Source organism: Scatophagus argus, chromosome 8 (assembly GCF_020382885.2).
Source record: "Scatophagus argus isolate fScaArg1 chromosome 8, fScaArg1.pri, whole genome shotgun sequence".
NCBI classification, from domain to species: domain Eukaryota; kingdom Metazoa; phylum Chordata; class Actinopteri; family Scatophagidae; genus Scatophagus; species Scatophagus argus.
In genome coordinates, this window is record NC_058500.1 from 19,889,920 (window position 1) to 19,917,764 (window position 27,845).

Below are 27,845 nucleotides of genomic sequence, written 5' to 3' on the forward strand. Positions count from 1 at the left end.
GGATCCTACTGGCTGAAGACTCCTCTGTGGATGGCGGCCTGGCTAAGCAAAGTCAAGACACAGACATCAGGCTTCTGGCTGATATTCTGTGTCTGAATGCCAAGATGACCCGAGTGCACAATCATATTCAGATGTGGGCTGCAATTTGCTGCTTTCAGCGTCATAGTGTACCCAAGTTGACAACACATACTGGGCGATGTGTCATATTGTGAGTCACATTGTGTGGAGCCCACCCAGTGTGTGAACTCTCTCATTCACACTTACATTAACACTGCACAATGGTACCATCATGCACTGAGTCACAAATAATGTTGTCATGAAAACAGAATTTTTGCTTTGACACGACACCAACTTCAAACGTTCAAACTAAAATATGATGGGAGAAATCATCGAGTAACCATCACAGTAGTCTAATATTGTGATTTTTAATCAAAAAGTACAATATTGGACTACTGGTGTTGGTTTTCAGAAGCGGCATAGGTGAATTGTGATTTGTATGAAGACATGGTTCACCATTTTGAGCTGCACAGGTAGTCCATGAGTAAGGCCACATCCATGTTTTAAGTCCTCTTGTTAACTATTATGATCTGCATATATAAAATCATGTAAATTGAATGCAGATGCTTCCGTACAGGACACTTTCTGAATGGCTGATGTGAAAATGATGCAACTCGTGTTCTGGCCTTCACAATCAGCAGAACTGAGCACTTATGGGATGTTTTACAGTAATGTGTTCAGTCAGACCCTCATTCATTTCAGTGAGTTGTACTCAAGCAAAAACTCAAGGTCAAAGTAACAAAGTGGAACCAGTCACAATTTTTGCTGCAAGGCAAAGCAACATTATGCAGTAAGACACTGTGATGGTATGCATTCATTGTGATGTGAAAACTCCTGCCCCATAGTCTTGTAAACTGCTACACAGTGTTTTAAACCTCCTTTAAACTCATGGATCTATTACTCAAACTGGCCTTATGTGCTGAGTTGTTTTCAGGCGAAATGCGAGGTTAGGCAATGCTTTACCTCCATCATCAAAACACCAAAATAATATCTTTTGGAACAATGGTGTTCATATCCACAGTACAGTTTTTTGAAGAATTAATATTATTGATGCTTTTGGTGACCAAAGACCTTTCAAAGACATTCATGCTCATTTTTCTTTTAATTGGTAGTCCTGTCTTAAGTTGAAATGAATTTCAACTTTGAGATTGTGAAACAAGTGTCTGACATTTCTAAAATGTTTTTTTTTTTGGTCATTTATTGTGGTATTAATGCTTGGTTGTCATGACAACACTTGTGAGAGAAGCATCTTGTTTTCGTCTCTCATCATCTTCTGTCTTTGTGCGTCCCACTCATTTTCCTTGAGCCCCAGTTCAGCAGAGGTTAATTCCATTGGCTGCGCACAGCTGTGAGAGGCCCTGTTCTCGTTCATTTCAAAGGTCTGATGACTGGGAAGTCGGCAGTGAAGTCTGACTTATGATTGGAGTTAATACCGTAGCGAGACAACTGGCCCACCCGCTAGGGTCTCCCTACTGGAGCCTGGCTCCACAGTTCGTTGCACATGAAGAATTCAGCGTGGCTTTCTGACGTCCACCTAATGTCCCTGAAAGTGGAATTTGTGGCCTTGAATTCAAAATTTGCTGTTTAATTAGATAAATTATAAGAAGTGTTACTGTGTTGATGTAAAATATATACAAGGAAGTAGGTGTCAGTAGCTCCTCATTAACCTTTTGAGATGCCATTGGCTGAAATAACCCTCATTGCAGCAGATTTCTCATTATCTATACATATACATGCACCAAAACAAAACACAACATGACAAATATTACAGTGAATTATCTTGGAAATGAAGTGCACATGAATAGTTGAGTGGGCCAGTACACAGGCTTTAGTGCAGGCAATTACGAAATTGAGTCTAAATTTTAACAGACTTTATTCTTTTCATCAACATCATTAAAACCCTCATTTACAATGGACAGCAGGAACGGATGATCTCTAATGCCATTAGTGAAGGGAACAGCTTCAGCTTTTGATAGCTCCTGCTTTGAAAAATGGACCACTCTAATGGGGTGTTGGTGTATTCATCAACACAGAATTTTTCCACACACTCTAATGTACAAAGCTGTTGTCACATTTAGCCATAGATCTTTGTGCGCAGTTTTTCCTCAAACAGATCATTTGATGAAAGATTCAGCTGAAGAACTCATACCTATTTCTGGGATAGTTCTTTGTTAGCGAACTTGAACAAGTACATTATCCAAAGTCAAACTAAGCATGTAAGGTCATCGTAATGAGTTGAATGACTTTACCGGTTCTAAATGTGATAAAGCAGTTTTCTGAGAAATCCATCCCTTGTATGCTTACTCATCTTTACCATCTCTGGCGAGTTATTAGGTATCAGCACCACAGTTAAAATGTTGCTGTTCAAATTAGATTTTTATTTCTTTAATTGCTGCCTGCAGGAGAAGGTGCTGCAGATGTTGACTGGGTGTTGCTTGGCTAGAAGCATGTATCACCTGTAAAACAGTGCATATCTGACCCTTGACCCCGTCACAGTGCAGCTGGAACGTAGCTCCTATGTGAAGATGATGCAAATATAAAGATGATGCAAAAAGACAGAAAATGTCTCCTGCCTTTTCCTGATGTTGGTTGTGTTTTTCTCAGTGGTAATGATCTCTTTTTCACACGATAATCCTTTCTGCTTTCTGGAGGAGAAATTGTCATTCAGCAAAGTAACTGTTTTCTCTTAGATCAGTTTGATTAACGCCGGCCAACCAGAAGACCGGGATGTGAGCTGTGCTGCACACACACACACAAACACACACACACACACACACACACACACATTGATTGAAGCATCATTGTCGATCAGTCATTAAACTTGACAAATTTTTCACACACTGCATAAAGGAAAGCACACACACGTGCAGATGCACACACATCAACTTTTACTCCTGCCAAACCATTAAACAAGAGAGCAGCCTCTTTGGCTCCTTAATAGAAATTGCCATTTCAAAGCCTGCAGAGAGAGATGTTAACCTTGTGCGATACTTGTGGCATTAAAAATGGATCAAAGCAGCTGAGCTTTGATGTTGACGGAAGATCTTATTTGGGTCGTGGCAGCAGAGCAGAGAGCTGGGCCTGGCTCTCCAGCACCCTCTGCTGGCAGACTTTGGCATTTTATTTTTGCTCGCAAGTTGTAATCATGCTGTTATGTGCTTCTGTATGTTAGAATTGTTTTAACCCCCTTGCTTCACCCGAAATTCCCACTCATCGAGACAATAAACACAATGATGAAGACATTTAAAGATAAAAGTGGGAAGGGAGACAAAAGAAAGGCGGCACAAGGGACAGCAGCTGTTTCCTTCTTCTTTTCAGTCAGTCCATCAATCAGGTTTTGTTATGCAATGTGAGAGCTGATGTGGACTGTCTGGGGTATCGTGTCTGGAAAGAGCAGAGAGGGGAGAGGCAAATCTGGGTGGGTGTTGTTGCTGCTGATTGGGGAGGTGAACTCTTGACCCTCAGCGGGCAGTCTGAAAACCTGGCACCCCTGGAATTAGAGTCTCCCCCACAGAGCTCAGCTTAGGTTTGGGAATGAACACTGTCCATTGAGATAAATGACTTTGGAAGGAAGCAAGTTCACATACCTGTGTGTGTGTGTGTGTGTGAGAGAGAGAGAGAGAATCCTGTGTAGTTTGATTGTGTGTCTGAGTTAAGTTTCCTTGTAGGCTGAAAACCAGTGGAGGCAAAAAGGCAAAAGGAGCCATTTTGCTGTGTGTAGCCAATGGGCTAGTTTCTGTCAAACAGAAAAGGCAATTGTGTGTGCATTCGTGCAATTCCTCTGTGGATGCAGCCACTGTGTGCATCCCTACCAGTGTGTATGCTTGTGCACACCCTTGTGTAAAGCACAGAGTGGGAGGGATTGAACGGCAGAGATGGAGATGGAGACACAGATAGAGAGAGTGAAAAAAACATAAATAATTGATGATAGATACCGCCTCGCATCTGCTGCCTGCTGCCATTGAGTTTGTTCAAAGTAGATATTGATGCAGCGTCTTGGTAAAACAAAGCGTAACCGCCTCTCCATTCTGACCTCATTATCGCATTAGAGGTGCAATAATGCATCGCTTTTACAAAAGGGCAAAAAATTACATGCTATGAAATTGATGGAAACGTTTCCCCCCTCAGATCATTTGCCAAATCTGCTGAATATATATATATATATATATATATATATATATATATATATATATATATATATATATATATATTTTTTTACCATATTATTCAACACAGGGAAAAAAGGAAACTTGTTGTTAGTTGTCATGAAATTCAGATAAAAGGTCTAAAATGGGAATGTTAATTAACTCAGTATCAGGCTCATTTCTGCTCCGGTTATGCATATCGGTCAAAAAACAAGTAGGTTAGGCAGTTTGGATTGACACAATATGTGACTGACTTTAATGTGTTTTAAGTTTTGCTCCCTCCCTCCCTCCGCAGGCCTATTTTCTCTCAGTTTGCCTCATTAAATCTTTGTGGAGATTCTCCAGCTCTTGTGGAAGAGGCTTTCTTTTGATTAGGCTGTAAACAAATGGAGGAGTTGGTTGACATCTCCCAAGACCGTGACCCTCTTTTGTTTTGCTGCTACACTGTTGCTGCCCCCCTCACTACTCTGACAGGACTCGAGTACTATTCCCCAAAGCCTTTATTCTCACTCGTTTTCTTTTTTCCATTCCCTCACCCAACTCCAACCCCTCCTCCTCCTCTCTGCCTTTGTTAAAGACGGCCCCTCAACCACTCCCCCCACCTCTTTCTCTATTGCTCTCTCTCTCTCTCTCTCTCTCTCGCTTGCACTATCTCGCTTGCTCTCTCATTATGCGCTCATCCGTTCCACCGGCTGAGGGCTAAGAGAGGAGCGCTCAGGAGGAGAGTGTTTGTGCTGAGCGACACGCTGATGCTGTTTTCTTCAAAAAGAAAAAAATCCCTGAAATGTCAGGAGCTGCTTTTGCTTTTGCCAGTCCTCCCTTTCATTCCCGTTTGCTCCCCCCCCTCTCTCTCTGTATTGCCGTGTCTGTCCGATGACTTCTCTCACTGACTCACTCCAACCCTGCTTCAGCTGGCTGAGTGCACTGACACTGGGACCACTACCTGCTGCCTGGGGATTAAGCGCGTTATGAAAACCCGGAGCCTAATTTGTTGTTTCGGCTGCCAGTGAATGTTGGATCCTTACAGAGGAGAAACTGGTGCATAAATCCTGGCAGCCAAGGCACTGGACACTGGACTGGATGCTTGAGGAAGCGTATAAATGAGAGACCAGAATGACCAGAGAAAGACAAGAAAGGTTGGACAAGTTTTTTCCTGAAAGGAGAAAATAAGTCTTACAAGGATCCGGATGCAATGAGAACCTTTTCCTCTATTTATTTGGTTGGGATTCTCTGTCAGGGTGCTGACATAAGGGAAGATAGCCCCACAAATCTCCGCCTCAACTTTCTTGGTTGATTTCTGATCACACACAGTTTTTTTTTTGTCTTTTTCTTTCCATAAGTGTGCTCAGTTCGTGCGCCTCTGTTTCAGTGCTCATCAGAAGCTACTTGGGGTGTAAGATACCTCTGCGCTAACAGGTCGAGTGGGGATTGCGATCGTTCTCCTCTCCAACTTTTTCCTCCTCTCCGGCACTTCTTCTGACCCGCTTTCAGCTCCAGCGCACCAGCAGGGTGGGGGGCAGCTGCTTACCCTCTCCCAGAGACTGGCTGGGAATAAAGGTCATTGAACCGAGGAGCATTGACAGGCAAGCAGGAAAGAAGAGGAGGAAAAACAAACCCTCTCTGCGAACACAAGAGCATATGGTTTAGCGAAAGGCAGCCAGCTGCTTTTGAGCCATCCCGCAAATCACGCTACAGCAGATACAAGTTGCTCTGGTGACGGTGTCAGGTTTGGACGGATTTTACATGCTGCGGTCGTATATCTCTTCATATCCCAAACCATAAACCAGCAGAGCAAGTCCAGCGGATACAAAGAAGCAGCTGTGTTGTGTTAAAGGCAGGTCCGGCAAATCATTGCTCAGGAGAGCAGCAAAGCCTTATTGTCCCAACAGGAAACAGCCACAGGGAGGCTAAAAAAGATGCTTGGCTGTCGCCTCTGAGGAAAATACTTATACTTACGTGTTGTCGCTGGGCACCAGACCTTTACTTGGTTTGTAAAGGCTTTGACAAGGAAGACCCCTTGCACTTCCATCTAACTATCAGTCAGGGTCACAGGGAAGAAAAAGAGGATTCCTTTTGTGGATGTACCATTGCTTGGAAATTTTCCGTGTGGATATTTGACAATCCAAGACACCCACATTTGAACATAGAATTTTCTGGTTTAGGTGCATCTCACATACATTCATTCAAAAAGTGCCCTAACACGCATTTTCAAACACATTATCATCACCCACTTAAATCCACGCACATGTTTGCACTGTAAGTATAAAGCACACATACTCACATTGAAAGTCTTAGTATTAGTTTGTCTTCTTCCTAGCGGATGCAGCAGAATGGAGGTCGTGTGGACAGGTGGGGGGCTGTAGGAGTCCAACATCTCTGTCCCGCTGTCTGTCCTCTTTCCACAAATGGGTGTTATTATCTCTAAAAATGTGTTGCTTGGAAACCACTGAAAGCTTGCTGCTGCGATTCTCTGACAGAAACAGTCACCGGGTCCCCGCCGCAATACACAGTTGGAACCGCAGCTGAAACACCAATCATTACGCACCTTTTTTGCTTTTTGTTTTATCTTCATCTTCATACTCTGCCCTTACCCCACCGCCATCATTTTCTCCAACGGGTCTTTGGGCACCCCTCGTCGCCCTCCTCGTCCCATCCTCTCCTCCACCCTGGAGGGGAGAGGGTCATTGGAGTGGAGCATGAGCGGGTGCCACTACCCTTCGCCACCGCCACCAGAGCAGGACCGCAGGTACCAGCACAAGGTATCCCTGGTTGTGCGCTACTTTATGATCCCCTGCAACATCTGTCTGATCCTGCTGGCCACATCTACACTGGGCTTCGCCGTGCTCCTGTTCCTCAACAACTGTACGTTGGTTCAGCACAAACACACAACTTTACTGTATGCAGTGCAGTTTATTGCATTCTCTTCCATTGCATTTTCATAGCAGCTAAATGTATGAGTGACTGTTCGGCAAAAAAAGGCTTATCCTTCAGCATACTTCAAAGTACTGACACAAACTTTGAGACAGAATTTTAGAAAGAAATTATGTTACATTGCACATTCCACTTAGTTTTTGCTTTCAGTGTCCTTGCTGAAACAATACAGCCCAAAACCTAGTTCATTTTACCTCTCATGACAGCCTTATTGGCATGTGAAGTAGGGACACTAGAACAGCAAAAGTCACATCCCGCCTTTCCTTGATTCTGGGTCTGCAGGCTTGTGAAATTGCCTTATATCTCCATTGTAAAGACTTGGCATTTACTCTGAACTGCAAGACAAAGTATTAAATAGCGATTAAATGCGTTTGGATAATGAAAATTTGTCTTTTGGCCTGGAAAGCCAACCCAACACCCCCCCTCCCCGATCTGCTCCCACTGCATCAAGAACAGTGGCTCATTAAGAGGCACACGCATAATGGTTGTATGCCTTAGTTACTGATGGGAGTTTTGATGGTGGGAATCGCACTAGATTCTTGGGTCAGAGAGTTTTTTGTAAGCAGTTCTGTCAAGGGAGGTAATTGCTTTAGTTTGCTGGGCATTATTTGACTTTTCAATTAAATTACTCTCTGTATAAAAACAATTTCATTTCAAGTGGTGCTTAAAAAAATGAAGATCTATTCAGCATTGAGATGCACAGCCCACTACATTCACTTGAGTACAATACGCTACCTTTTTCACAGCACTGCTAGCTCCGTCAGGTGTTCACCTCTATTATTTGCCTTCCTCTGTTAACAATGACTTATTTATTGCCCTCAGTCTCTCACAGACTTACACAGGTCTATTTCTGAGTGCCTTGCCAGTTAAGTTTGAGTTAAATGTGAAATTTCTCTCAACTTTTCAAAATGAGCGTTGCAAGACGTGTCCCCAAATCACTCAGGATATTTATAATAAGTAAGTAAATACTTTGAAAAAGAGTCCAGTGAAATAAAGACAACCATTTGGTTGATACTATGCAGCCATGGTTGTTGTTCCATGTCAGCCCTTCTCTCTGACTTGCTGTTATCAGGCTGTTGTCATTTCAGACATGTACAAGGCAAAGTCTCTGTAGCCTGGAGGATGCTCCGGTGCATCTCTTTCACAGCGAGTGTCTGTGTCTTTCTGTCATCTTTAATAGTCTTCTCATTCTAATTGGTGGATGTGGGTGACCAGGAGAGGGCTGGTTCATTTGTAACCTCACTGTGTCACTGAATCAATATCAGCCAGGCAGATTCCATTAGATTTAATACAAACTCAGTTAAAGCGGGCTAATCTTCACCTCTCAGATGACCGAGTGAAAAGAAATGTGCAACAGGGAAATTGATGTAGTGAAAGGGGCTCTATTATGCTGCCAAGAGCTTTAGCCATGTGGCCACAAGGACAGCCGGACAGAATAGTGATAGGGCTGGTAGTAGTGAAGTGTGTGTGGGTGTGTGTATGTATGTGTGGTGAGAGGAGGGGTGTTAGAGGAGTCATGCAATCTCAGATTTGCAATTTCTGTTGTCACCATATGGGGTGAAGCTTGGCCGCTCACACATACACAATTTGTAACCCCTCAAAACCCAGCTGCTTGCCAACAGAACCCACACATAGACACACACACGTGCTTTATCATTCTGTGCGACTATACATCAGCGACAGCAAAAGGAAGGTGACACACATAGATATATATACACACACACAAACCTCTTCCTGCACATGGCTAAATGGCACAGTCAGACACGTATTGATTTGTTGAAGATACAGGGTGAGTGATGGTCATGTTTTGAGATTCGTACAGGCACATGAGTTCCTGCAGACTTTGCCAGGTGCAGCGGGAGATGGGAAAGCCTGATAAGTTTATGGAAAGACCTTATCTTGTCCTTTCATTATGGAAATGTGAAGAAGTCATTTAGCTTCTCCCCGCATCTCACCTTTTCTGTCAGGCTCTTTCGGATTTGCCCTGTGACAATACGTCTCTATCTGTGTGTCTGTGTTTGTTTGTGTAGATTCAGACAAGCTTAGAGATGCAAGACAGGAAGTATAGCCTGTGTGTCTCTTCTTGTGTGTGTGCTTCTTTACACTCTTTACACTCAGCAGAACTTCCACATTTTCCCCAAACCAATTTCTGACACCCTTTGTTTTATATGTTTTCCTGAAATCCCCCCCAGATGGAAATCAGTTACTGTCATCACTGACTGGGGAACAGCTTCAGCAGACACTTCATTATTCACCTCTAGCACCAGTCTTGCCTCTCCCCCCTCTCTCTCTCTATCTCTCCCCTTTCTCTCTTGCTCCCCCGAAGCCCAGGCTGTTGACAAGCAATTCTAAGTGAGCCTAAATTTAAAACTCAGCTGTGTCTTGGGATGCCGACGGGTATCGCAGAAGTCCTGAGAAAGGCTTCAGCGCAGTGGTTGACGGGGCTCTGGAAAAATGTGTTAGCAGGGTAATTGATGTGATGTGTTTTATCTCCCTCATTATCCCTCACAGTGCAGAGATGTTGGAGAGATGGCTGGGTGGCTGTGCATCCTTTCTGAGTGCGTGTTGTTGTGTTTGTTGTTTAGTGCAGGCAGTCTGACAACTCACCTCGCTCTGCTTAGTGAGCCAGACTGCCGACTTGACTTGACCAGAGTGGAGATGGTGGTTTGGTTGGCTTGTGCTGAGACCATTATACCCTTTGAGGGACATGCCATATTTGTAAGAGGCTGTCTGTTCAGTTCCCTGGTAATTAATGAGAATGCACCAAAATCATGTACTGATGGGTATTTTTATAGTGATGGTGATTTGACTTAGGACTGGAGTGCCATATTACAATAATAATGATAATATTAACTTTATTTATATAGCACCTTTCAAATCCCAGGTTTCCAAAGTGCTTAACAATCATTTAAAAACAAAACCAAACAAATTGTATACAAATAGAAGGCAATAAACAAAATATAAATAGACAACTGGTGAACAAGTTTGAAGATTTAAGATAAAAGGTAAAAGAACAAACAAAAAGAGCAAATGAAATAGAAACAGGATTGACAATAAATACATTAATTATACAATTTAAAACCAATAAGCTAAAAGGGACAGTAGAAAAACAATAAAAAGACAACGTTGCATAAAAGCCAGTCTATAAAAGTGGGTTTTAAGAAATGACTTAAAAGAAGTCACTGACCTTGCAAGCCTTATCTCCTTTGGAAGGCCGTTCCAAAGCTGAGGGGCTCTGACAGCAAAAGCCTGGTCACCTTAGTCTTTAACCTCGACTTTGGAACGACCAGAAGGGCTCCACCCGAGGATCTCAGGCTCATAGGGGGTCAACAACTCTGTTATGTAACTTGGAGCCCGGGCTTTAAAAGTGATCAGTAAAATCTGAAAATCAATTCTAAAACGGACTGGCAGCCAGTGGAGGGAGGCTAGAATAGGGGTGATGTGGCGTCGTCTGTTAAAACCAGTGAGAAGCGTAGCTGCTGCATTCTCAACTAGTTGGAGGCATAAAGGGACTTGTAGGAGATGCCGGACAGAAGGCAGCTGCAGTAGTCTAACCTGGAGAAAATGAAGGTATGGATCACCTTTTCGAGATCAGGCTGTGGGAGGAGTGGTTTGAGTCTTGAGATCATACGCAGTTGAATGAAGAATGATTGGACAGTTTTTTTGACCTGTGGGTCAAAGCTGAGGTTTCAGTCGAATGTAACACCGAGGTTTCTGGCAGTGAGTTTTTGATTGGTGGACAGAGGACCAAGGCTGAATTACGTCTGGGGATGTGGGGGGCTAAACAGTGTGAGTTCTGGTTTTAAGATGTTGAGTTGAAGTAAGTTTTGAGCCTACAGCAGTTTACACCACTAAGACAGTCAGTGGCAGCAGCTCGGCTTCTTTGGTCACCGGGTCTCAAGGGAAAGTATATCTGTGTGTCGTCCGCATAACAGTGAAAAGAGACAGTGTCTGTGAATAATTTGCCCTTGTGGGAGCATATAAATAGAGAATAAAATAGAGCCTAAAATTGAGCCCTATGTCTTTGGTGTTTATTGTCAAGCTAACCAAGAGACTGTCAATGCTGAAATGATTAGCTGTTTAATCAGTCAGGGAAAAATAACAGATTTTAATGGGCAAGTAATTGTTGATCAAACAAAAAACACAAACTTGAAAACACAAGCTTTATATTGTAAATAAATAGCTTTTAGTTGCAGACCGTTTGACAGTACAAGAAATCTGAAAACATCCCCAAAGGGTCTGGGAAATTACTTTTTTGTTATTTTTGGAGCCTAATCAAATGGTTGTATAATCATAAAGTAATCATCAAATTAGCTGACAATAGAAAGTGTTAGCTGCAGCCCTAATTCCGTTATTATTTATTTATAATATCCGCTATTTCTCTGCTAAATTATTTAAAAGCAAACGACAGCATGTCAAGATTATTCTCATTTTTTTTTAGCAGCAAGATTTCAAAATGGCAACGGACTCCGGTTTCATGAGATGTTTCCCCTGAGTGTTACTCCTTACTCAGTCATTTGACACTACAGGTCCTTTGTTATTGTTCCCACAAATCGACACACCTTATGTCATCGTCTGCTGGGTGCTGACCTGCAGAGTAGCATGATGTCATTTGATACATTAAGGGAGAAAGAGGTCTGATTTATTGTCCATGTGGTTGCTGGGGGGGTGGGGAGCGGGTAAGTTTTCACTGATGTACTGTTAGCACTGTTGGTGTGACATTTCACATCTTATTTTACACTTTTCAAACTAAAACAAAAAACAGATCTGCTCAATTGTCATGTGCTCTCATAATATCAAAAGTCACGCAGTGTGGTTTGGGATGAGAAGACTATGGAAACAATGAATGACAAAACCATGATGGTGCCGCTATCACTGAAACGTACTCCTGCAGGGCCCCGTCACTGCATTAGAATGTTTTCGATAGAAAAGCCAAACCCGTAGACAGAATGTATCTTTTTTTTTTGTAGCAACTCAATTACTTGGCCCTTACCCCTGGGAAGTCTCTGAATCTCCCCAAAACTAAAAACCTATTTCACTCTTTTTCTCTTTTATCTCTTTCAGACAAACCACCTCACTTCACACCGGCTCAGCCTCCTGATGGTAAGTCCTCTGTGCTTTCTCTCTGCTTGCCTTTGTTGACCACTGGCGTTTGGGGGATGTATCTGCGAATAATAACCTTGGACAGCGGATCCCTGCCTTTGAAGTGGGCAGCCGTCTGTGTCCTGTGCCGGATTTGTCTGCTCCGCTTTTTGTTTCTATAGTGTTCATATGGCAGGCACGTGGCCAGGTCTGCTCAGGGCTTTGATGTGAGAAGGATCGTTTGATGACTTGATTTGATCTGCTTCGCACGGCTAGTTAGGCTGATGTTCGATACCTGTTACCTCGCATCGTTCTGATAGGGTGTAATATGATAATAACCACTGGTTTCCCTGGTATTTTACATTACTTGAGGCTTCTGGGGGAATTGTTGCTCAGAGGCGCAGAGCAGCATGATCACCTTGCCTTATTATCCGCATGTTCTCATCCTGTCCCACACATATAAATCTTTGCGATGGGTGCCACATTGTTGCGTTCTGGCCCAGTAATGTGAGCTGTTAATTAAAAATCAACAATTTATTTCAAAAAACGGTGGATCTCGGCAAGTTTTAATTGGAGGAAAACAGCTGGTTTTCAAGCTGCTATCATGAATATTTATCAGAGGCAGCACAGCGAGACAGTGTTTGATAGACTTTGGTGTTGTATTTTTCTTTTTACTGCACTGACAGTCAGGGATGAAGTCCTACTAGTTCTAAAGGTGTTGTATCATCCCGCTTGTGTCCAGTCTGCAAAACGAGAGCTTTGGAGAAAGAAAGCGCAAGGAGAAAATGTTTCTAATGATCCCAGCCAGCCAGCTGATGCCAGGGACAAAAGGCCACAGTGGGGGCTTGCTGAATCTGTTTCTGATAATTGCTCAATCACTCGCCCCATAGGCCAGCTTGTTTGGAAAAGCAGTTTGCAAAAGATGTCAGCTTAAAAAATGTATCAAATTAGAGGTGGTTTTAGATGAATGTGATTGTCTGGCAGAGTCAGGACAATAGCCTGTTCACTGTCAATGTAAAATGGCTGTGGCGTTTGGCTTCAACAAATAATTGTGCTTGATTGAAGCATTACTCAACTCGGGCTCACCTCAACACCTGGGGCGTGTGCGAAATGTCTATTTCTTTCCTTTTGTGCTTCGTATCACAAAACACTGGGGATTCAATTTCAGCCACCGGAGTTTACAGCAGCTATTTGTTTTTATTTTAATGACAGATGAAATTGACTTGACAAATGATTATATCTCACAGAGAGGTCTCTGTTTGTCTGTTTTTGCAGCAAATATTGCTGAAAAATGTGGCATTCTACAGGGAAAATGGGAAACAGTATGTAGGCAGTGAAGCAGTCCTTTTCTGTCTCCCATTGAATTTTCTCCTACAAAAGACGCCCTGCTTATCGATTGAGCCACTCATTTCCCGTGTATTAAAGTTTTTGCTGTCTGAGGGGCACAGTTTGTTTCTGCACAAGTCAACCGTTTAAAAGCTGCTGCTAGCCCTTAATTACATTTCCAATGGTTCTGTAGGCTTTCCATCAGCAGCCTATGCTGTTTTAATATGCCAAGCAAAACAAAAGGCAAAGTCTCCAATCAGTGGGGTAAGCCTGCCCTGTGGGACGCAGTTTCTCCGGGTCATTTAATGCTGGAGAGATTAGTGAGACAATTAGAGTTGGCCCAAATAAGACAGTGGGCCACTTTTTTGGAGACGCATGGTTTTAATAGTGGAAGGGGGGCGATTTAGAAGACAGTCTATACCAGCAGAGGGCTAATGTGGCTCTGCTATTAGTGAAATCTGCTCCGAAGAGCACAGGGCTTCTTCTACTGAACTTGTATTCAGTGCCAAGGATGCTCTACTCCCCAGTACTACATTACAGAAAATCACAGAGAAGATAGCAAGGAGCCTGCATTTTTAAACAGCATAATTTGTCTCTGAACTGCTGTTGATGAGACGTCTTATTAGCGGAGGAGATTCTGTAGAAAGCAAAGGAATTTGTTCTGCAAATTAGAGTGAGAGAATCGCAGGACACGCTGAGGGAAAATGCAGGTTCGGCAAAACATAAGCAAAGCTCTTAGATGATATTTATGGTGGGCGCCATCCGCAAATAGCTGACGAATCCTCCCCAGTGAATGGTCTATAATCACCAGTCAAAAAAAGTGACAAAAGTCACAAAGCAGCCTTTAATTAGGGTCTTTCTTTGAAAGCTCAAAGCAGCAGTTACTTGGCCCAGACCACACTCATTATTGCCTGTCATCTCCCGATAATAAGACAGTTTTTGCGTGTTCGGCCAAAACTAGAAAGCTCTGAGAATTTGCAGCTTGAGAGATTAGTATTGAACTTTGGAAAGGGGGTTAACTCCAAGAAATGCTAGATGAATGAGCCTTCAGTTGCCAGTGCTCACATTTGTCCACTGGTTAAGGACATAGGAAGGGTGCAGTACTAATGTCAATATTATGTGAGTTAGTTTGGGCCTTATTTATTTATTTTTTTTTTATTAAACATTTAATTACTTAACCAGTTATTTATGTCATGCGACTTCAATCTAGTTGTAATTCAACAAAAACTAAGAATAGATTCTTTTCTTGCATTCTGTCTCAAGGTCTTCAGGCTGAGATGAAACTCAGGTGTCTATAGCTCCCTGGAGTTATCCTTCATTTCATTTTATTACGGCCTTAAGTGACAAAACACTGTTCAAACAAGATCCAAAATAGGCCAGAGTCTCAAAAGAAAGGAAGTGTAATTGAGAAACACAGTTCAGGGGTCTTCTGTGACTGTAGCCGTCTCCATCACAGCTCGCCTGGCAGGAACCCAGTCCCCACAAATCCTTCAATTTCGCTTTTGTTACTGACAGTGCTCCCCAGAGGATGCTCCTCGCTGACAGACAAAATAAACTCCTGGATGCGGAGTGTGATTTGATGTAAGATGGTGGGACGCCTGAAAAAAGTGCCAGTGGGTTCCCTTACACTTTGAGAAGACTCCCTCTTCTGAAAGCATTGACATAACACTCTGTCAGCTCTGGGAGAATACAATAACTAAGCGCTACACACCCATTACCCCCTCAGATAGGGAGAAACACACACACACACACACACACACACACACACACACACACACACACACACACACACATCTCCTGTAATTTATTCTGCCTGGGCCTTTCCCTGTGTTCTTGACAGTAAGCCTGACTCGGAGAGAGGCAGAATTAATTATGACTCCTTGGCCTATCTTAATTAAATCATTTCACATCATAGATTTCACACAGCGGAGGCAAAATATCCACCTCATCCTTCAGCCGGGGTGGGGGTACTGGCTGAGAATGTCTCACATCAAGATATCAAAGGTACACTGTAAAGTTGCCTCTCTCGGATTAGGATTTCACAGAAGAGTTGTTAGGTCCGGCTTTCAACAGAAAGCAGCTTGTTAGTCTACTATTGTGGAGGCTGTGTGTGTGTGTTGGGGGGCAGCCTTGACTTTATCAACAGAAAAGTTTGTTGCCCTTTGAAAGTAAACAGAGCTTTCAAATTACACAGCTGAACTCTGTATCCTCACCCTGGTCAGGGTAGGCTGTCTCGTTTCTTGTCTGCAGACTCAGCAGATGCTTGCGTGAGCTTCTGAACAGCTCAGTGAGTAGTGTTTTTTCATAAACAAAGGTGGAAGGCAAAGGAATCAGCCCGGTGCCGTCAACCCCCCATGTCTAACCGTTCGTCTTTGACAGCGTTCCCGCTCATGCTTGCCTCACCTCACCCAGTATTGATCTCCCAACAAAGGTTAGCGGCAGTAGTCTAAAGAGAGAAAAACAAAAATATTAGCCAGAAAGAAGCGGGCCGGAGCTGTGAAGTGCAGCACTATTAGCTTTTTATTCCCCATGACACGGAGTAATTATTGACAGAGCGATGCGGGTTGGCTTTGATATGTCCCCTGGCTTTGGAGCAACCCCCACTGACTGTTGATGCAGGTTAATCCAGCACCTCGGACCTTGTAAGGATCAGCACTTCTTTGATGTGGATGGACACTGCACAGAACACTGAGCTATCTGTGGCTGTGATCTGGAAGCTGTCAGCCAGCATCCCTGATAACCATGTCTGTTTTATATATTTTATATATATATATATATATATATATATATATATATATATATATAAGCTATACGAAAAGTGTTTAGCAATCCACACATCGGCTTCAATTGAGCTTTTTAAATGCCCCCTTGGTGCCCGATAAATGTTAAAAAGCCAGCCACAAATTACATGCAAATCAATTTTCAGTATGAGTGTTTTAGTACAGGCCTGAGTACTTATTTCTCTCCCAAATATACCTCCTCAGCGATGAAAGCTCCCTGTGATGGCTTTTTATCTAGCATCGTTAATCGCACAATAGATTCACCCAAACTTTGTAGGAGTGATTAACTTCTTCCTCGTGCCAGAGCAGGAAGTTAAACAAAAAAAAGAATACAATAAAAAATAATACTTATTTCCAGTATTCAGACTCTCTGAAATGAAAAATAAGAAGAATGATGTTAGTGGGACAAACAAAACCCCATTGACACTTTGAATCCATGTTTGCTAATTAATAGCTTCTGGCTGTGTGTTGAAGCCCTTATCGCTCAGCATGGCTATGCAGAGGGGTGGTTGAAAGCCAACCTCCTCTCAGGTCATTGTCATATATTGGAGGTAATTAGCGTGTAAAATGGCCTAGTGTCACTTTAAATGAGCTGTCTATGTTCTTCACATGTTGACGGCGACGGGGGCCATTCAGCACCCGTGAAAGGCCATGCCGCTCATTCCCTCTCATTAACACAGCAGCAAGTTATTTTAAATCGGGACTCAGTTGTCGTTCCACTTTGTGCTGTGATGGGCAGGCGTTAATTTAGTTGTTGGGTGGGTGATGTCAGGAAATAACCACGCTGTGTGTAACCAGTGCGACGAATTTCATTGTCAGGTTGTTAATTAGAGAAAAATAAGTAGCTTGCCGTGGCAGAGTTGTGCAATATTACGCTGTGATCTCCTGCTCCTAGCCAAGTCTTAGTCGTCCGTCGTAGTCAGTTTTCCTTATTAATAGGTGGAAGTTATTGGGGCGTTTTTCCCTGTGCTGACTGTGTCCAGGCTGTTTACACAGATACTTTATGTGCTTCTGTTTTCTGCAGTAGCTACGGTTGCTGTGAAAGCGAGGCATCTGCAGTTCAGCGCTCTCTTGCTCGCTCTCGTTCTGTCAGACACACTCGCACACACACTCTTACTCTCTCTTGAACATTTCACCCCTTGCTACTTGTTTTTCTTTCCTCAACCAGAAACTTTGTTTACAGATTGCCGTTGAACCTGAGGATGTGTGCACGGACACACATACACCCACATATTACAGAACCCCGAACATCTGATTTTACAGTTTTTATCAAGTGTTATCGGTGTCTGTGTCTCTGCGTGTGTGCTGTGGCATTGTCGGCGTCTGTGTCTCTGTGTGTGTGTGTGTTCTTGTTAAGTATGCATGAAGATATTTTGTTTGTGTTCCTTGTACACAGGGAGGGCAGGAAACTATAACACACACACACATACACACACTGTTTTCATCACTTCATCAGGACGTTACATAGACTTAGAGTTCTTTCTGTGAGATTTACCTTAATCCTAATCTAACTCTAACCTTAACCCAAGTCTTTATGTCATGGGCTCCAGCACTTTGGTTGTCAGGTTGTCGGACACTGGTGCTACACAGTGATTGGGCTCACAGTTCTGGGACCCCACAAATATTGAAGTAACAAGGCCATGCACAGACTGGGTAGCTCTTTGCTTATGCGTGTGTGTGTGTTTTGAATATATGTATTCCATGTCACCGGACACAGATACAGCACACTGATACATGGCCCAGCAGCATGCCACTGACACCATTTATACCTGCTTAGCTTACAGCAAAGATACACACACACACACACTCATTCAGTGCAACGCTCGCTGATTGTTGCCCTCTCACTGAGCTTAAATAAGATTTATGATAGCAGAGAGTAAGACAGATAGAGAAACAAAGAGAAAAAGACTGTAAATCACTGTTATTTGAATGTTTCTCTTCATTTTTCCCTTAGTGTAAAGAAACACACACACACGTAGCGATAATGTTCAGTGTATATTACAGCTAGGGGAGTGAAGGGTGGAAACACATTTTATGCATTATATTTTATGTGAGACAGAGAGCCAGCCAGGGGCACAGTAGTGGGTGAAGACACATTAAATTGTTGACCCCCTGTCAGAGACTACAATAATGTTAATGCATGTCCCTGTTTATGCAGTTATGTAGTATAGATATGCATGATATGTATGCTTGTTCTGGATTTCAGGTGTTAAGGCAGGGAAAAACAAAATTAAAGACTTTTGTGCATCACTGACTTTGCACTTTTCAGTGAAGCAGATACACAGCCGAAGACAAAAGTATATATATATATACGTATTTAAATCAGTCTCTTGTGCTAGCATCTTAAGAACTAAACACTCTGAATAATCCAGTGCTAAGTTGTAGATGATCCCTCTAGATATTATGTCAGCTGAGTATATTTTCAAATATTAGTTTGAGGATCTTTATTTCCTTGCACTCCAAAAGAACTTCACTCCAAAAAAAAAAAACAAAAAAACAAAAAAACACCTAACAATACATTTACATTCACGACCAAAGAAAAATTTGATTAATCAGGCCAAGAGCCAAGCTGCCTCAACATTTCAGCTTAAACTGTAGTGGCCTGTCACATTTAGCCCCATGACTACGGAGATATGGAAAATATAATAATTTGAGCTTAAGTGGTCAGCATTCAAGCTGTGGAGATAGCCAGCTATTCAGTTTAAAAATAAAATTCATGACCCAGGGAATCAGTATGAGAACGCTTTTCTTCCCTGCTGTCATTTTATTTTCCAACCAATCACTGTCCCCCAGCTGTGCTGCAACTCTGGTGAGGAGGAAAATAGTCACAATATTCAGAAGGAACACAAGCTATTTATTTATGTATCTATCAGTCTACTGTATCTGTCTGAAGAAATAGGTGACATGTGAAAAAATGTTTTGTGCACTATGAGTGAAATGAAGAGAATTCATTTTCCCCCCAAGGCTGACTCTGTGCCTGTATTGTTTTGTTGTCTTCCCATGAATTTAACTCGTCATTACATTGCATCGCCCTCTGTGTTTTTTTTAGCCATACACCTCGGGAGTGTGTGTACGACAGAGAACAAATAGAGAGTGCGCTTAGTATTCCAACAACCTCGCACATCTGCTTACTTGCTCATTTCCATAATGAAAGAGAGGAGGAGGAAGAGGGGGAGGAGGGAAATAGAAACGGAATGAAGAATTGGCGACAATTTGACCAATTTAACTGTTGTGTTTATTTTCTGAGGGAACGAAAGATGGAAGTTGTTGTGTTTTTTGCATGTGCACAGAACATGCTTGCCTCAGCGTGTGTGTAGTTCTGTAATTTGGTTATTTGAACAGGTCTTAAGCTGTGTGACTAGTTAGTTTCCACATTCACACAGTGTGATGAGCATAAAAACAGAAAGTCCTATGAAAAATGGTTCCCTCATAATAAGCCCACAGACTGGCTGGGGTGTGCGTCTGTGTATCTGCTCAGCACTTGTTCAGTCCAGCTTGTTTTTCCGCTGGAGCCTCATGCACACCAGTACACTCCGTAACTCCATAATTAGGGCTTGGTGTCACTGAAGGCAGACACTGTGTGTGGCACTGCGAGCTTCCCTGTGAGGAAAACTGCTGCATTTACTGTAAATGACTACAGGCTTAAGGTTAAGGCTTGCACTGCAAGAAATGCATATTATGAGCAAGTTATTTTAGGCTTAACAATTCACCCTCCATTGCGGTAAAGTAGGTGAGAAATTAGGGGGCGTAATTTAATATTTTTATTGCGATTTCAAAACATTTTCTAACAACATGGAAAACAAGGTTGATTGTTTGACCAGAACAACAGCAACAAAAGCAATAGAATTAATCTGTTAACTTGTTTAGAAAATGTGAAATTATCTGTCATTCACTGATGCATTTTGGTCCTTTTTAAAGGGACATTGTAGCAATTTTACACACATTGGTTGGTTTAATTGGCACGAGGAGTTGTTTGTGGCTTGTAGAAGTTAGCAGGCAGGAAAGGATGCATTATGGGAAATGAAGAATTTTTGTAGCTTGACCCCCATTGGCTAAAAACCATCCTTCTGCTTGAAGTTTGACAAGTCTTTTTATTAATTCACTATTTATCAACTCCAGTTTGACTGTGTGTCTTCACTCCAGTAATACTACAGTTGTTATGCATTTTTTAAATTTCCTTACAGTCATTACACACACACACACATATACACATACACACACACGTAAACGTATCAAATAACTGCAGAGCACTCAAATTCAGCCAGTGGTATACTTCTGCACACATGCTTCACACTTGTGGAATTTCATTGCAAGTGAGATCACGTCTCTCTCTCTCTCTCTCACACACACACACACACACACACACACACACACACACTCACACACACACATTTTGTACGAAACAAGGCATCCGGTGTGAATCCCTCCACATGTGATGCGTATTAGCTGTGACATTTCCCACTGGTGTCAGACAGCTCTCATCTTCCACAGCTGTCGCCTGTCCCTACACTGTAAAAACTTCATTTTAGAGTAACACGTTTGTTATCACTGAGACCTTAAATAAGTGTCAGGTTGCATGAAGCGATCCTTACATGTTATGGGATAGATCATTCCACCTCTGCTTCATCAAAATGTTGAAGTGTGATTCAAGGGCATGATTGTAACACGCACACACACGCACACACACACACACACTCTAACACACACAAACACACAAACTAGCACAGAGACCCCCTGCTGTGGCTACAACCCACCCAGGTGTGTTTATATCTGCAGGAAATGTTCTAGTGAGTAATGATTGTGTGTGTGTGTGTGTGTGTGTGTTTAATTCAGTCCATTAGTCGTGGATGTAGCTCATGCATGATATTTGGAGGGAGGAAATGGGGGCACAAAGCAGCGCTGTTGCTGCTGTTCAGACAGTGTAACTTTGCTTTACAGACGCTCCAGAAGTTGGGTTGGGGGAGGGGGGTTGTCTATCCTGTCAGTGGTTAGATGAACAGTGAACTGTGTGCAACCTGTGCACCAGGACACCCACAAAAGTTCAGTTTTTCTCTTGGATTTTATTTATAATCTTTGCTCTTTTAAAAAAGTATAACTTCTTGTGACAAGACGTTCAGAGTCCACACCACAGTAAGGCACAAGTGGGGGGGAGGGAAAGAACAACAGAGGTATAAAAGAAAAGAAAGGCAAGTGGAGGAAGTGTGGAATAATAAAAAGGAGGAAAAAGGAAAGAAATATATTAGATGGCAGATGGTAGGTTGGGCCAGAACTCAAACATAAGCACTTCCAGCATCCTCCATCCTGAAAATATTAAGTTATCATCATTCAGAAGTTGATCTGAACTGAAATTCACCTTCGATTTATCTCCCTCTTCCTCCTTCTCCCTCTATTTTTTCCTTTCCTCTCTCTCCCAGAAATCCCCTCCACTCTGAGGGCTTGTCAGCCTGGGGGGAGGACTTAGCACTTATGCGTGTGTGTGTAGGAGAGAGAGAGAGAGACTATGCGTGTGTTTGTCAGAAGCAGATAGAGAAATTTAATTAAAGCAGGTTGGTCCAATTGGCGCCTCTCACAAGCTTTTGCTCACCGCTCACTCCCAGAATGCATTGCTCAACCAGTAGTTCTGCTGTCCTCCTCCCTGTGTCGTCAAAGGCCAACAACATCGCTTAATGACTTTTAATAAAAGATAAAAAAATCGTCAGCATCAACCAAATAGATCAAAGATAGATTGCCAGAAGAGTGGTCATTGGTGTACTTTCTCAGTTGGACCTAAAAGCAGCATGTGGTCAATGCCTTTGCGGTCAGGAGGGGCTTAATTCAGAGACTCAAAGCCATGTAACACTCATCAATCCCCTGAGAGGCAATACATTTCCACTTGTTCAAAATGAGACTTTTATGTGCGAGCAGAAGCACCAAAGGAAAAAAAAAAAGAATGTGCAATTACCTCAGTGCCATGCTGCGTTCATCTGATGCCACGCTACGATTCAATCACTTCCCCCACCCCCCAACCAGTTCCATTATAGCGGAGACGGAGAGGGATTGGTTTGGGTGATGATGTGAAGCTTCCTACTTTTGTTTTTCAATCAGATAACTGAGTTTTCTGTGGGGTTTTTTTCCTTCCCATCTCTTTTCACATCTTGAAGGGGCTCCGAACTGGAGCTGTTAGAGATGGCGTGCGCGTCCAGTGCTCATGTTAGATGGACACATGGGTCAAGAGCTGGTAAAGAGTGGCAGCTCGGTGACGAGGGAAGATGGCAGCCAATACACACATATGCTGTATGCACGCACATACGCACACTCACACACACACTTTCTGTTCCTGGGGCAGTGTTTGATTGGTCACAGTAGTCCTCCTGCAAAAGATGAGATATGGCGTTTGAGATAGGAGGTGGCTTGCTTCAGGCACTGGGCACACACTCATACACACAAACAAACACACACACAGAGTCATTATTATGCATCAGCACACCCTCCAGCCAGCACAGGTAAACAAACAGGGATTGGTGTATGTCAAAAGATGCACCGTAAAGCCAACTTAAGTACGAGATGATATCGAGTCTGTCCCTGCTGTTCGCTGACCAAATGCATTTTCTGTGCAAACTCAAATCAGCTCAAATTTGGCTTTTTGCTGTATACATAAGCACATATAGAGTAAACACAGATATATTGAATTAAGTTCCGATCCAGGCTTGTTCGTTCAGGGATCTGTGTCTGTCTTTGAAGGGATCTCAGAATCCAAGCAAAGTTAAATTTTGCAAATGGACCATACATATTTAACACTCTTAGATGCATCTTTGAGAAACATTTTAAATTTTAAAGTCACAATCTGCATTACACATTAATTCATCTCTGTTTTTCTATTCCCAGCTGTAGTCCAGCGGCACGGTGGTGCAGCGGTTAGCACTGTTGCCACTCAGCAAGAGGGTTCCAGGTTCTAATCCCGGTCTGGGCCCTCCTGTGTGGGTTTTCTCTGGGTACTCCGGCTTGTTTGTACAATAATATCTAGTTGCTACATGGAATCTTCATGTATGTAATGAAATGTATGCCTTTATCATTCATCATTTGGCTGCTAATGGTATGACATTTTGTTGTTGATTTTATGATACAAAGAGACCTTATTTTTTAATATCACGATTATTGACAACACTGGTATATTGCAATTTTCTGCAGGTACTCCAGCTTCCTCCCACAAACCACAAAAACATGCACATTAGGTTAGTTGGCTGCCCCTGATGGATAAGCAGTATAGAAAATGGATGAATCGCTCTGTATTCCATTGATTTAACACAGTCAGTTATTGAATATTTGTGGTTGTAGAGGTCTTTTGTCTTTCAGGGAGCAGTGTTCTTTACATGTAGCAAACACAGGAAGGACTGTTAGTAGTCAACTGTGTCACATAGGCAGTAGGTGACTTCCTGTAATGGTGAAACAACACAGCATTCAGTTGCACAAGCAAACAAAAATGTTAATCTTTAAGTGACATCATGCACTCTTTATCCTTATATTGTAATCCTGAAGTTTTTGTTATGTAAGAGCCAATTTTTAATAATATTGTATTTATAGCAGTCGTTTAATGTATTTGCTTTTTGTGATTTCCTCTGTGTTGTATTGTCTGAAACAGTGTTTCACCGTGCTTTCAAACGTTACATACAAGCATTGGACAGGATGCCAATCGAAACCTTCTAGTTTTCTTTATGAACTTCTTCTTCATCAGTTTTATTTCAGATAAATCAATCTGGACTGAAATCTGAACTGTCTGCCATTTGATGCTGAGCAGGTATAGTGTGTAATGGGATTTTTCAGTTTGTGCTGAGAATGATGAGAGGGAACATGTGAATCTGTGAACTGCTAAACCAGAACAAGGACTTGAAAGATGGGGGCAGCCTAGAGGTTGGAGAAGCGGCTTGTTATCGGATGGTCACCGGTTCGATTCCCCTACCGGAAGGGCAGGAAAAATTTGGGTGTGGTGGAGAGATTAACGCGAAAAAATAGCCCCCCCCCCTCCATTAGCCGGCCGATGTGCCCTTGAGTAAGGCACTTAACCCCCCCCAATATGTTCCCCGAGCGCTTGATGCTGCCCACTGCTCCTGTGTGTGTTTCACTGCATGTAATTTGCCGGGTGTTGCATGTGTGTGTTCAACTAAGGATGGGATAAATGCAGAAGACGAATTCAGTGTGTGTATGTAAAAATATGGCTGAGGGGGACCACAAAGTTTAGTGTTTGTGGGTTGTGGCATGATGAGCGACACTTTTCACAAAATAGTGTTTTGATCTGTGCAGCTTTTATGATTATATCTTTAAACATGTTAGGGAATAAAATAAATGGAAAAGTTTGGCCAAAACAGTTGGAGCATTTTTTACTTGCTATAAAGATTTTCAGAAAGCCCAACTTTCTTAAAATCCTGTCTCCTTCATGATCTTGGCCATTTCTGTCACTGAACACATTATGCTAATGGGCAGAGGCCTGCTCTGTCAAAGAGCCGCCGCTGCTTTTAGAGGGAGTGTTCAGGTTCATCAAGTTTTAATGAGCCGGGAGAGAAATCAGCAGAGACGTCGCACACTTCACTTTATCCCAGCACACTCCTGTGAGCTCTGTGCAGCACACAGATACACCGCAGCTGTCAGTTTTTTGAATTTGTAGCAGCCTTTTTTTGTATTGAGGGAAAGACTTTCAATCAAGATTAAACACAGCTAATATTGCACATAATGAAAAACAGGATTATCACAGTAATGTTTTTTGCCTCGGCTATGCAGACAGGATGTAAAAGCTCAACCAAAGCCTGTGCTTCTTTCTCTATAGTCTCTTCCTCTGTTTTGTTTTGAATTGAGTTTTTACTCTTTTTTCCTCAGGAGACTCTGGGATGATTTAGCTGCATTATTTAAGAAAGATACATGCGTGCAAATTTGTTCACGTATCCCTATTGAATATTTTATATGTTTGTGCTTGCAAGCCATGGCAAAGCTATAGGTGCCGGAGTTTATTTATTTTATTTTTTGATTGAGGCTGTTGTCTGCTTGAGCCAAATATGATGCACAGAGATTGGCAAGGACGGGGAGATCACAATGCATCAAAAACATTTGAGAGCAGATAGGATGAATTTAGGTCAGTGCGGCAGCAGGGAAGACAATGTAGATAAGACCAAAGCAAATAAAGACTGTTGAAGATAAAACTGATTTTTGAAAGATTAATAGATGAGAATAGCATGATAAACACAGCATGTGGTTTTATTTGATGCACAGTTTGGGGTTCATTGCTTGTTGTCACATTACTTTGGGAAATAAATGAGGATAGATCATGAACATATTCCGCTTTATATTGGTTAAAGCCGAAAATCTTTTTATTTTCAGATCAAATAAAATCTAGGACCAAAGTTTAATTTCCTAAATTAGCCAAAAGCTTTTGCCCCTGGGTGATTTCTCTGTGGGGTGATCAGCTTTATTTTGCAAAAACATGGTTGTGAATTGTGACAAAACTCAAGGTCCACTTCAGTCTTTTCCCAGAGCTTTCAACAGTATCTGGCAGCCTTAATCAGCAAACTCCACCCCCTGAAAAAAAGACTGAGGGTTTAATTGAAAACTCTGGAAATAGAGAGTAAGTGGAGATTGAGTTTTCTCATTTTAGTTCAAGAATGAACTTTTGTGCTGCGGTCATTTACAGAGCCTTCTCTGTTGCCTTGTTGTGCTCCTCCTTACTTGAAAATTCAAAATGGTTGCTTGTTGGAGTGTCCATTCATAAATGTCATTTCACACCACAGCTGAAATTTATTTAACTCCGTGATGCATGTTGTCAAATATTTATAACGGGGCATTTTGTCAGACAGAATTTCTTTGCTGTACATCCCTGTCAAAAGCTCATGCGCAAAATTCCATCCTAAATTTTCCGCATTAGTATTTATAACTATATTGATGGAAGAAGATACATCCAAATATGTGAGTAGAGGGATCTCGAATGTGTCCAGATTGTTAAATATCGCAGATGGAGCTGACATATGCAACACATATCCCTACATGAAGATGAGTCATTATGCTTGCAGTGTTGAAATGTTTTTTGCTGTAGAAAAGCTACATCCTAACTAAGCTAAGAAAGACCAGATTCTTTCATTTGACATGACCAGAGCTCATCTCAGTCATTGCTTTTGCATTTTTGAGCTCTATGAGCGCAGCAACATGGTGCTTTGCTGCCATTTACTGAGGCATTTATCTAGGTTTATTTACTGTGAATGCAAACATATGTGGTCCCAGGTGGAAAGTGAAGCTATAACTCAGGCTGTGTCATCCGACTGTGCTGCAGGACCACATGCACCTCACACTTGGAAACCTTTATTATAGAGATATATTACGCTACCACGAGCACATACAGCATGAACTGAGGCTGTATCAGTGAGTAGAATCAAAAGTAAGGATCACGATTTCTCTGCTCCCCGCCTTGAGTTACACACATAGACACAAACTGAGGCGCACGCGCCATCTGCATTCACAGTTTGAGCTTCTGCCATGTGGTTGAAGGTGCAGAGAGTCACAAGACTCTGTAGGGGAAAAAAAGAAAAGCTTCATAGTGTATTCCACGCAGATATGCAACTTTGAACCATTAGGGAAAGATAAAGCACTAAATGGAGCTCTCTGTAATTTAATCACACTTTCACTCTTTGTGATAAAAAAAAAAAAAGATATTCTCTTGGTGCTATTTACCATCTCATGTACTGTTAAAATTTAGTGTAATTGGGTGAAGAGGAAGGAAACCTAACACCAGTGTGAACTTTAAACCTCATCTAACAGACGAATCGCAAATAAACATATTGCACATATTCTTCTTTTGCTTGGTTTTGTTTTTCTGGTTCTCTCCCTGCAGCACCTTCATAACTCAACAAGCTGAAGTGGGAGGACACAGTGTTCATAGTGTAAGAAATCAAAGTGTGTTGCAAAAAGAGGTAAAAAGCCGTTACTGTTTTGGATTTGGAATTTGTGCACTGTCAAACTTCTTCACAGGCTTTTCATCAGTCCCCTGATAATTTAATTTCTGGGAAACTGAAACATTTGCCTTGTCTCTGCTATTGTACTTTTAAGCATTCAACACTATACTCTGCTTGTGACATCTGTGTACCTGCTCTGCTACACACGGAGTCGGGCTTTTTGTAGCTTTTAACCCTCTGGATCATCCACAGTGGGATAAGGACTCAAGGATAGTTGAGGATTATGCAGCATTGCTCCTGCATTGCATAAGCTAATATCAAGTCTCATTGGCTGTATGTGTGTTTGGCTGTTGGTGGGGCCATATGCTGCAGCCTGAGGGCCCAACAGGGGATCAGTGCTGAGCAGAAAGAGTTGTCATTAATACCCCAGGTGCAGCATCGTACATCTTCCTTGGGCCCTCATTTTTATCTCTCTCACCTCCATGGAGTCAAGGATTAATGTGTGTGTTTGTGTGTGTCAGGTATGAGTTCATTTTCCAGTCTTTGCATCCTAAAGTCTTCAGTCCGCCCTTGACGCTGGATCAGGTACTTGTGGGGAAAAAAAGCAATGTGAATAA

General features: G+C 42.3%; 1 protein-coding gene across 4 annotated transcripts in view; it reads left to right on the top strand.

Moving 5' to 3' along the window:
- The window catches only part of agrn (agrin), a 236,896-nt gene that overhangs the window by 81,240 nt on the left and 127,811 nt on the right, over positions 1-27,845 (top strand). For 2 of the 4 annotated variants that reach the window (XM_046396551.1, XM_046396552.1), the window contains exon 3: positions 12,198-12,236. In XM_046396551.1, the coding sequence (XP_046252507.1) occupies positions 12,198-12,236 (39 nt within the window). Of the gene's footprint in view, positions 1-4,862; positions 7,065-12,197; positions 12,237-27,845 lie in introns of those variants that run through there. The other 2 variants (XM_046396553.1, XM_046396554.1) reach the window with 2 other exon arrangements.